The sequence below is a fragment of the Vigna unguiculata genome, chromosome 3, assembly GCF_037176805.1.
Source record: "Vigna unguiculata cultivar grain cowpea cultivar isolate G323 ecotype 2 chromosome 3, ASM3717680v1, whole genome shotgun sequence".
NCBI lineage: Eukaryota > Viridiplantae > Streptophyta > Magnoliopsida > Fabales > Fabaceae > Vigna > Vigna unguiculata.
In genome coordinates, this window is record NC_140794.1 from 13083509 (window position 1) to 13096093 (window position 12585).

The window sequence follows — 12585 nt, forward strand, 5'->3', positions numbered from 1 at the left end:
ATGGTTATTTAAATAACTACTCAGATTTATATGCTTACACAACTCCGAAATACTTGATTTAAAATTTATTCTAAATAGAATAGATGTTAAACTTAAATAATTCAACATGTAAGTTTAGTTGTAGACTTAGAATGGAATCCAATAATCAATTACGAATAATTTTAAAGCACAAATACAGGTGAATATATTTGTCCATAATGACACCCATAACATAAGTCTATAAATACACACTAATACTAAAAATATTTATTCAATTCAATTTTTTTTATTCACTTATTGTTGTTATTCTAAATGTTTTATTATTTGAGTATCCAAGTGTATTCTCCAATATTTTCTTTTTCGGTCCTAATCAGGATCTTACTATCAAGGAACCCACAAGCTCGAAAAAACAAAATCCACGCTTTTTACATTTTATCAAATTACTCTTCACCTTCTTGTGCTAAAAAAACATAATAATTGATGAAATGACAATGATATAACTAGATTAATTTATGTTTAAAAATAGAATCTTAATATATTAAATTTAATGGTCAAATTGAAATTCCGTAGAATAAAATAGGTTTAAATACTTATGCACATATATCTATAAATAAGTATCATTTCCATCAAGAAAATGAAAGCATTATTAAAAAGTAAAGTTTAAATCATTTTTGTTAATGAATTAAAAATTAGACATGGAGAACCTGCACCTCTTCCACATGATAAACACGAAGACTAGCGGGGATATTTTAATAAGAAAAATAAAATTTATTTATTATAAAATTAAGATGAATCATACTCATATCTAGGGATGGCAACGGGGCGGGGCGGGGACGGGTTTCGCTATCCCATACTCATCCCCGCATAAAAAATTCATCCTCATCCCCATATCCAAACCCAACGGATATCAAACTTTTCTCCCATCTCCATCTCCACCGGGTAACGGGTATAATCTCGTACCCATACCGTACCCGTGTTCTAACTACTTCAATATTAATTTTTATAAAAAAAAAATTACGGTAAAGAAAACATAATATTATGAAATATTCAATATTAGGAGGATTTTCTTCGATGCCAAATACCTTAAAATAAATTATAATTGTTTACATTTTATATTCGAATACCAAATAAAATTTCATGTGGACCAAAACATTTATTAAATTTGCAAACTACAACATTGATGAACTTAGTTGATAAAATTAAAAAATATTTCAAAAAATATAAAAGGAAAACAAATATTCAAATTAAAATATATTTTAAATGTTTGTTTACTTCAATTTTTTAAATTTTAATGAATCTCTTTTTTATACACTAATAAAAGTTATAATATATCACTTGATCAAAATGACACAAAGAACAAATAATAAAAGGAAAACAAATATTCAAATTAAAATATATTTTAAATGTTTGTTTACTTCAATTTTTTAAATTATAATGAATCTCTTTTTTATACACTAATAAAAGTTATAATACATCACTTGATCAAAATGACACAAAGAACAAATAATAAACATAATAATAAAAGTTTGACATAGATTTTGTATGTTTTGAACTTCAATATATGTTGGATAGTGACAAAAAAATATTCATAGAAATTACATTAAATTTTTATATTGTAGTAAATAAAAGTTATTTATACAATTAAAGTGAAAAAAATTACAGTATGATTAATAGTGAGTTATAAAATAACAAATAATTAGATAGAATATATCGAAATATTATTTTACATGATGAAAATAAACAATAAATAAAAATATTAAAAAACTAACAAATGTGTGTTTTAGAAATAATTTGAGAGACTATCGAAAGAAATCACACAAAGGAAATCAAATGCATAATTAAGGTATGATAAAATGAAAAAAACCTTAGAGAACTAATTATTAAATTATGATTGAAGTGGTTAAAAATAAATAGAAATATCATTAGTGACCAAAAAATTTGTCATTAAATTACAAATAAATTAGTAATTAAATTGGTCACTAAATCAAGTACTGATTCGATCATTGAATCAGTCACTAATTTAGTCATTGATTCAGACAATAAATCAACTACTACCACCAATGACGAAAAATAGTGACTAATATGGGTTACTGACTAAATCAATCACCATTTCATGTTTTTCTTGTAGTGAATTATCATATACTATTCCTAAATATCATTATATATATATATATATATATATATATATATATATATATATATATATATATATATAAATAAAATTTTAACCACTTCAAACAGAATTTAAAATGAAAAAATTACATTATGATTAATAATGAGTTATAAAATAAAACATAATTAGATAGAATATATCGAAATATTATTCTACATGATGAAAATAAAAACAATAAATAAAAATATTAAAAAACTAACAAATGTGTGTTTTAGAAATAATTTGAGAGACTATCGAAAAAAAATCACACAAAGGAAATCAAATGTATAACTAAGGTATGATAAGACGAAAAATATCTTAGAGAACTAAGAAAACTTTTCAAATATCAACATATATACTTAATGGTTGAAAAATAACGAAAATTATTTTAATGAAACAAAAGAGTTCTTCAAATTAAACAAAAATTAATAATAATAAGTAAAGAATTTTTTTTATATTACCTTAAATTGAGAGTATAAACATTCTCATGTGAAAGGAAAATTTATAATAAATAAATATTAAAAAATAATATAAATATTCAAATGTGAGGCATAATTTTTTTTTATTAACATACATCATTTTAACATAATTACATAAAGGTTATGATAAGATAAAAAATATATTGGAGATGAGAATGAGTTTATGACAAATGAAATAATTAAGAGAAATAAAAAATAGAAAAAAAAAAAAATATATATATATATATATATATATATATATATATAAGGGTTACTTGATTAATTGTGAATATTTTAATAATTTAAACGAGAATGGAGATATGGCGGGGACGGGTATTATGGCGGGTATATGTACATCCCCATACCCATCCCCATACCCAACTGAAAAAGTCGGGGATTCCCCATACCCATACCCATACTCAGTCAATGCGGGGATTCCCCGTCAAAACGGGAACGGGTTCGGGCAATACCCACGGGGACGGGTTTATTTGCCATCTCTACTCATATCTTCTCTAACTTAAAAGGATAGACAATTATATTTTAATTTATTTGAAAGACTTTAACTATTCACGTTTTCTTAATGTTTGAATGATACATTAACATATTACGTTATTCTTTTAATAATATATATATATATATATATATATATATATATGTGTGTGTGTGTGTGTGTTTCTAATTCCCATTTTTGTATTATTAATAAAATGACCTTTAAAATCTTTCTTTTGTTTATATTTATTTTTTTCTAACAACATAGTTATACTTATGCTACAATCATATTTAAATTATGTTAATGAATCTAATCATACATTTTATAACCATCAATTTATTGATCTTTCTATTAAACTATTTTTTTTCTGAAAATATAATTCCTTACATTTTAATAAGATAATTTATAATTGAGTGGTAATTTAATTTTTTAGATGCTATCAATATATAATAATTAAATCCTTCAATTCTATTTAAAGAAAATTATTTTTATATTTAAAAATTTAAATTTTCAATTTTCATAGTTTTCTATTTAAGTATCAAGTCAATGTGTTATTTAAAGAAAATAAGAGAACTGAGTGTCACTATATTAAAGTACGTAAAAGAGGTTAATGTTAATTTATCAAAAAGTATTTAAATTAGCTGAACATCTTTTAAAAACCATATAAAGAAGAAATTTTCTCCACATTTTTATATTATATCATTTATTACTTTATTCATTATAGGATATATGTTGTCTATTTTCTCTTCTCTTAATTGTATAAAGAACAAATATAGTGTGTGAAGAGAAGAAAATGTGAGGGTAATTTCATTAAGTCTAATGATATATGAACACTAACTTTTTTTTTAAACACCTAAACCCAATATTCATCTTTTCTTTCTCTTCTTATCAGGTGGAAACTCCTCTAAAAACTTATATTTTTCTTTTCGCATGTGATTTGCGTGTCAATTTATTATTTTGGTTCTATGTATATCTTTTTCCTTTCATTATCACTCTAATAATTTTCACATTTTCTATGAGATGTGGCGATTATAAATCCGGATCCTGTCCCCTCATTAACCAAGACCCTTCCTTTTCACCCTTTATGATTGATTGTTCAATCTTTTCATTAGAAGGTGCTTCTGGGCTGAAAGAAAAATATCAGCTTTTGTAGTTCAGACCATAGTTGCTTCATGTGTGCTTCTTAACCTTCTTATTTCATATACCCAATTCTCTTTCTAGCTTTTCACTTAAGTTTTATTAAGTGTGATTTCCTTCTGTATGGTCCAAATACTTGGTTGGATATTTGAATTATTCTTATCTTCTTTTATGTTTTATGTGATGCTGTTATTACTTAATGTTGTTTTCATTGTGTTTTTGTCTGTTCTTTACTTTTAGTTGAGTTTTTTTTTTTCTTTTTTTTTTCTGTATTTTGTCTTTGATTGAAGTGTTTCTATTTCTTTCATTTGAATATGTAAGCAATTCCTAGTGTGACTTTGGTTTTGGCTTGAGTGTTGGTGAATCAGTTCTCTTTCTGGCCAAAACTGTTCTTGTTTCTTCTGCTTCGAACGCAAGCCTTCTAAGCTTACTTCTTTATTTGGGAAAATTATATTTTTGTTTCTGTATGGATGTATTTGAATGAAAGCTGTTTGGGATTGTGCTTTATTTAGAAGTGAGATATTCCTGTATTGATGCTATACAATATTAACGATGAGAACTTGAGAATGCTGAAAGACTTGAGAAATATGGCATGGATTCAGTGGGACACATAAAATTAGCATAAAACACATTGCTGTTTCAAAAGCAAGTATGAGTGGTGTTTGGCCCATTGACAAATTGTTTTCCTTTTAACGAAACAACCTCTTCAGTTTGAATTTCGGGAAAAGTTTAATAAAAGTTAAAGTGAAAAGAATATTAAAAGTAAATGGAAACGAATTACCAGGATGTGTAGACGAACATATCTTTTTGTGGTCAGCCTTGTTTCGTTTCCTGTAGTGGAATCGTGGTTTCTAGGAAAGTGTTTGATAAAGAGTGATGGCTGAGTTTTAGGTCGAGGTTCATGGTTTATTTTTTTTTTTTGCGCTTAGTTTCTTCCTTTTGTTGATACCCAACTTGTGTGTTCTGTCTTTCAGATAATTTCTTGTGCTGCAAGTAGCAAGATGGCTGGAAGTGTTGATGTTTTAGCTCCTGATTCCAGCATTAATGGAACAACGAAATCTTTGTCTGAGGTTTTCAATTCCAAGGCTTTTATATCAGATCATGTGCCACTCGTAGCAGGAGAGAATGGCATTGGCAAGGGAGAGGCTCAGAATGGTACAGAAAATGGGGAGAGAAAAATTGTACTGGGAAAAAATATTCATACCATGTGCCTTGAAATTTCGGAGCCTGATATAGATGATGAGGTTACTGGTGAAAGGGAAGCTTATATGGCAAGTGTGTTGGCTAAATACAAAAAATCTCTGACTGAAAGGACCAAATATCATTTAGGTTTGATAGTCTATTTGCATGTTTTTGATCTGCAATAAACATAATTAGTTAGTAACAGGTTTATCTCATATAGTAACCAATCTTCTGAAAAAATCTATCACAGGTTACCCCTATAATTTGGATTTTGACTATGAGGCACTCTCTCAACTTCAGCACTTTTCCATCAACAACTTGGGAGATCCATTTATTGAAAGCAATTATGGTGTCCACTCCAGGCAGTTTGAGGTTGGTGTTTTGGACTGGTTTGCACGGTTGTGGGAATTGGAGAAAGATGAGTACTGGGGCTATATAACAAACTGTGGCACAGAGGGCAATCTCCATGGAATCCTTGTTGGGTTAGTTTCAGCTAGTTTTTTGTGTATGTCAAAGTATCATTACTCAAATTAATATTCTGAAATGTGGTAAAATGAGTGTTGCAGGAGAGAGGTTTTCCCAGATGGGATTTTATATGCCTCACAGGAGTCACATTATTCTGTTTTCAAAGCTGCTCGTATGTACAGAATGGAATGTGTGAAGATTGACACTCTTTGTTCTGGTGAGATTGATTGTGATGATTTCAAGGCCAAGCTTCTTTGTCACAAGGACAAGCCAGCAATTGTGAATGTGAACATAGGCAATTTTCTCCTCCTCTCTCCCTCCCTTATGCATTTTCTTTCACCTTTTTTATTATGGCTCTTACACTTAAACATTTCAGGTACAACTGTGAAAGGAGCTGTGGATGACCTTGATCTGGTTATAAAGAAACTTGAAGAAGCAGGATTTTCACATGACAGGTTCTACATTCATTGTGATGGAGCTCTGTTTGGTCTCATGTTACCTTTTGTGAAACGTGTAAGCTTTGAAACAACATTAGTCCTTAACATCAAAACATCTATACATTTGATAACTTTTAATAATATGATTAATAATTCAATTTAGAAATAGAAAAGTATAATTAAAATATCAATGCAATTAGTTTTGAAATGGTTGTTTTCTTATCATTGTTAAATATCACTGCTGTATAGCTTTTCTTTGTTCAATTTGTCGTTCTCAGTGTCTCTCTGACACACAAAACAGGATCTGTTATCCCGTTTTCTTATTTTATAGTTGTTAGTGAATGTCACTTTAACGATATTATTGTAATGTGATCAACTATAAAATTTTAGCCAAACATCAAGCTAGAAACGCACATGTTTCAGTGTTTGTTCATCAACTAATTTTATCTTTTCCTGATTGTCAGCGATTATTTAAATGCTCACCCAACTCTGATCCAGCTATTCCAATGGCGATTTCAGTTTGAAAATATGCTTTAGTCCATGATTAGTATTTTAATTAGTCTTAGTAAACTTAAAAATTTTTGCACATGATTTCTATTTCTATTTTATAACAATAACGTGCGTGGCATTCATATAAAAAATTCCACACACCTCTTAAAATAATCACTCTGGTGATGCACATTACATTATCACTAAACAGTATAACAGAGACCATCCAAAAAGAAACTATAACTACTAAAACTAACAAGAAAGAAAAATTGAAAATATATTATACCAAACAGTTTAACATAGGAGAATGCTAGATACTAAAAAAGAACTGTGAAGGATGTATGTGGTTGCAAAAGCAATCATATCTAGAACTGCTAATGTAAAACCAAAAGGCACCTCCTTTACAATTGGGTTGACGATTTTTTTCCCCTCAGGCTCCAAAAGTTTCATTCAAGAAGCCTATAGGGAGTGTGAGCGTTTCTGGGCACAAGTTCGTGGGGTGCCCAATGCCCTGTGGCGTGCAGATAACGCGATCGGAGCATGTGAAGGCTCTTTCGAGGAACGTGGAGTATCTTTCTTCGAGGGACGCGACGATCATGGGAAGCAGGAACGGGCACGCGCCGATATTCCTCTGGTACAATCTAAACATGAAAGGGTACAGAGGGTTTCAGAAAGAGGTGCAGAAGTGTTTGCGCAATGCACACTACTTCAAAGGTAGGCTTGTGGATGCAGGCATTGGAGCAATGCTGAACGAGCTGAGCAGCACCGTTGTGTTCGAGAGACCGCACGATGAGGAGTTCGTGCACAGGTGGCAGTTGGCATGCGAAGGAAACATTGCTCATGTGGTGGTGATGCCGAATGTCACCATAGAGAAGCTTGATGATTTTCTGAATGAACTGGTGCAGAAGCGTGAAGAGTGGTTCCGAGATGGCAAGTGCCAACCTTATTGCATAGCTTCTGCTGTGGGACACAAAAATTGCCTCTGTGCTATCCATAGGTGATTGCTCTGTGTAATTAAGTCACTATATATATATATATATATATATATATATATATATATATATATATATATATATGTATATACATATATATGCTTGTACTAATGTGTTTCTTCGGTGTTTGGGGGTGATGCTGGTTTTTCATCATTATTTTGGTGAAACTGTTTCTGTAGTGTTCAAAATAAAATGGTTGGATAAAGATGGCTCCAATTTAGAAATTCGTCTTAAAACAAATTTACAATATATAAATAATTATAAATTTTATTTTATAAATCAATTTTATAATATTATATTAAATTTAAAGTTTTTTTCTTATGAATTATCAAATTTATTATTTGTTAAGTCTAATAAATTAAAATAATAATATTATACAATATAAAGTTATAAAATAAGTAATTAAAATAATATAATGAATAATATAAGAAAAATAAATTTAAAAAATATAATCAATAAGAACTTTAAAATATATTAAACTAAATATACATTACAACAAAATTTCTGAATAATTTCCCATTTTAATAATAAAAAATAATTAATTATTATAGTGACCAATTTAGATACCAATTTATAAACCAAAAAATATAGGTAACTAAAAAAGTTTCTATTATGAATAATTGGTTTCTAAATTGGTCTTCAAATGACTAATGTTAGGAAATAATCATTGGGGAAACAATATAAATATAGAATAATCACACACAAAATTGATAACAAAGTTAAGTCGATTATGTCTACATCTCTGGGTTGTTGCAGACATCTTAACTGAAATAGAAAATTAGAAATCAAGTGTTTACAAAACACTCATCTCACAACCCAAATAAATCTAAAAAAATAAAATATTATTTTTCTTTTTTTTTTATCTCTTATATCTCTTTTCTCTCATTGGAATTGCATAATAAACTTGTATGTAAAGGTATTTATACATCATGTAATCTATATAAACCTCATTTTGTTTCCCATAATTATGCATTCTAAAAATGTTAATGGCTTTTATCTATTTTAAAGAAACAATACTCTCCCCTAAAATATTTCCTTTGCTTGACTAAGTCTAACAATCTCCCACTTGAAGACTAATTTCAATTTGTCTTCACACCTCGATCAATGCAATAACCTTCTCTTGAATGTTATTCTAGTAGGCCAATTGAAGTTAAACACAACTTCAATTTGTCAATGTACCTTTGTCAACATATTTGTTGGTTCTTACTTCCTAGGACTTTTCTCAATGTTAACACCTCATTCTCAAGCAAAGATACGATGAAGTGATAACAAAGACCAATGTATTTTGTTCTAGAATGAAATGTTGAGTTCTTTGCCAAATGTATCATATTCTGACTATCATTAGACAAAACACTCTTCTGGATAAATCCCAACTTCGTTAACAAACCTTGAAGCCATATGAATTCTTTACTAGCTTTAGTTACTACTACATACTCAACATTTATAATGGACACAACAATAATCTTTTACATTTGTGACATCCAACTAATAATTGTAGTACCAATAGTGAAAATGTAACCAATAGTACTTCTTCGGTGATCAACTTCACCTCCAAAGTTTCAATCTACGTAACTTTGTACTTTAAATTCTCCTTTGCTAAAGTACAAACATTTATCTGGTGTACCTCATAAATACCACAAAACCAATTTGAATGCTTCCCAATGAGCTTTACCTGGATTTGACATAAACTTGCTAACAACTCCCATTGCATGACCAATGTTTGGCTCATACAAACCATCACGTACATTAAACTTCCAATAGCTACAGAATATGGAACTTTAGCCATAAATTCTCTTATTTATTTCTGTTTGAGGTGATTGATCCTTAGATAGACGAAAATGACTAGCCAAAGGTGTGCTAACTGGTTTGGCATCTCCCATGTTAAATCTATGCAAAACATGGTTGATGTACTCTACTTGAGATAACTGAAAAATTCCCTTTTGCTTATTTCATGTAATTTTCATTCCAAGGATCTTCTTCGTTGGACCCAAGTCCTTCATGTCAAATTCTTTTGATAATTGTATCTTCAAGTTTTTAATTTCACCTATATTTGAACCTGCTACTAGCATATCATCAACATAAAGTAACAAAATGATATAACTAGATTCATATCTCTTGAAGAAACAACAATGGTCTATATTGGACTCCTGAAAGCCTTCCTTGTGGATGAAGCTTTCAAACTTCTTGTACCATTGTCTTGGAGCTTGTTTCAAACTATACAAGTTCTTCCTTAATCTGCACACCATATTTTTTTTCTCCTTCTTTGGAGAAACCTTCAGGTTGATGCATATAAATCTCTTCATCTAAGTCTCCATGAAGAAATGTAGTTTTTACGTCAATTGCTCAAGGTAAAGTCATTCATAAGTAATAATATTTAAGACTATCATGATAGTATTTAGTTTCACAACTAGAGAAAATATTTATGTGTAGTTAATTCCTTCCTTTACTTGAAATCCTCTGACAACTAATTGAGCTTTTTATCTCTTGGAACCATCGTGCTCCTTCCTTACTCGATACACCCATTTGTTGTGAAGTGTGCCTATAGAAAATTCCACTAGTTCTCATGCTTGATTGGATATTAAAGATTTCATCTCACCTTTCTTAGCAAGCTCCCACTTACTACCATATGAAGTCTGACATGCTTCATCATAGTTTTTAGGCTCCTCTTCATCAGCCAATAAAATGTAATTTAGGTATTTCCTATTAGACTTATGAGGTCGAGAAGACCTTTTCAAAATAGGAATTGGAGTAAAAGGCTTTGGTATGTCAAGTTGTTGGTCATTGTTATTTTCAATTGATTCCTCTATCCAAGGAGTATCAATTATAGTAGTTTTTAGGACATCATCCACCTTTGCATACATTGGAACACTTTTTTTATAAGTTTCTAATGTATGTGTTTCCCCTATCCTTGTAAATTACTTTTTCATTGAAGATCACATCTCTACTATAGATAATCTTTTTGTTTTCATTATCCATAAATGGTAACCAAACTCATCTTCACCATAACCGATGAAAGTGCACTTCTTCGATTTAGGATCAAGTTTATTCCTTCTTTGATCACTAATGTGCACATATGCTACACAACCAAAAACTCTAGGATGTGAGAGTTTTACTTGTTTTCCACTCCATTCCTTTTCTGGTGTCTTGTGCTCCAATGGTAATGATAGGCATTGGTTGATTAAGTAAGTTGTTGTGTTGACTGCTTTTGTACATAACTACTTTGGTAAGCCTGGCTGCAAATGCAAGCTTTTGGCTCTTTTAGTCAATGTTAGATTCATATGCTTTGCTACACAATTATGCTAAGGTGTACACAACATAGCCATCTTCATTCTGATTTCGTGCTCATACCAAAACTTTTTAAATCTATTGTCTTCATATTCACCACCATTGTTCGTTCTAAGCTTTTTGATTTTAAATCCTGACTCATTCTCTACCATGACTTTCCAAATCTTGAAAGCCTAAAATACTTTAGACTTGTGTTTCAGAAAGTAAACTCATACCTTTCTAGAGTGATCATCTATAAAAGTCACAAAGTATTATTTCCAACCAATGGATGGAAAAATCGTTGGCCCCATACATCATAGTGGATAAGCTTAAGTCTCTCTTCCTTAGGGTTCTTCTACTTGTCTGAAAGCTAACTCATTTCTACTTTCCAAGTATAAATTCTTCACACATGTCAATTTCTACTGACTGAAGACCTGGTAGTTTATCTTTTGAGTGCATGATCTCATTCATATATGGCTTAATACTTGGTGCCATTGTTAGGAATTTTCATTTGTTGCAACTGCAATCAAATGACATACTTCAGTAGTCTTGTAAAGAGTACCACACTTTTTACCACAAGCAATAGTCATTACACCTTTAGAAATCTTCCAATGATCTCTATGAAAAACTATTGTATAACTTCATCGGCCAATTGGCCTATTGATAAGTTCTTTGTCAAGTCAGGAATATGTCTAATATTCTTCAATTCCCATATCGATCCATTTAACTTGAACTTTATTACACCTTACCAACAATCTCACAAGATTGTTCATTACCAAGGTAAACTTTACCAATGAAGAACTTCTTGGTCTGGAAGTACCATATCTTAGTGTTATAGGAGCACTAATGTATCTTGTCAATTATACTAGACTTGATATAACATTTGCTTTAAATTTGTTAGTAAGATATAGTTCTTCACCTACAAGAAGACATTGATCTAAATAAAACATATACTTCATTATCTTAAAGGCACTATGCATATGTTCTTATTTTATCCAAATGATTCATAATCATATCTAATGGGTTATGCAAATGTAGGTTTATTTATCAGATCCTCACAATGGTAAATCACAAAAAAAAAAGATATTTGTTCACATGTAGTGGCAGAACAATTTCACAACGATCTGTGAAACAAACCATAACGATTACATTGTCAAATCATGCAGAAATTTTAACATTACATGAGGCAAGTCATGAATGTGTTTGGTTAATGTTTATAATTCAACATGTGCGACAAACTTGTGGTCTATCATCGAGAGAAATGGAATCAACAACCATATATGAAAACAATAATACATGTATTTTTCAATTGAAAGATATATTAAAGGTGACAGAACAAAAACATATTCTTCCAAAAAAAATTTCACTCATGATCTTCAAATAAATGGTTATATATAAATCCAAAAGATTCATTCATGTGAAAATCTAGCAAATTTATTTACAAAGTCTTTGCCAAGGAGAACCTTTGAGCGTTTGGTCCACAAGATGGTACTCTGTCATATTAGTTATGTAAGGTTACATGAGGGGGAGAAATAGAAGA

The 12585-nt window shown here is 29.9% G+C and overlaps 1 protein-coding gene across 4 annotated transcripts; it reads left to right on the top strand.

The window, feature by feature from the left end:
* The first annotated feature begins 4084 nt into the window (after positions 1 to 4084).
* LOC114176701 (serine decarboxylase-like) lies at positions 4085 to 7986 on the top strand. 4 transcript variants are annotated; one of them, XM_085670639.1, is made up of 6 exons: positions 4085 to 4253; positions 5191 to 5545; positions 5649 to 5880; positions 5965 to 6376; positions 7224 to 7829; positions 7874 to 7986. In XM_085670639.1, exons 2-5 carry the CDS (start codon positions 5218 to 5220, stop codon positions 7788 to 7790), a joined length of 1539 nt encoding a protein of 512 aa, XP_085526765.1. In that variant the 5' UTR covers positions 4085 to 4253; positions 5191 to 5217; the 3' UTR covers positions 7791 to 7829; positions 7874 to 7986. The 4 variants fall into 4 exon arrangements, with proteins under 4 accessions (XP_085526765.1, XP_085526764.1, XP_085526763.1 ...); XM_085670638.1 differs by lacking the exon at positions 4085 to 4253 and having other exon boundaries at positions 5179 to 5545; positions 5965 to 6158; positions 6240 to 6376; positions 7224 to 7833; XM_085670637.1 differs by lacking the exon at positions 4085 to 4253 and having other exon boundaries at positions 5179 to 5545; positions 5965 to 6158; positions 6240 to 6376.
* Positions 7987 to 12585: the final 4599 nt, after the last annotated feature.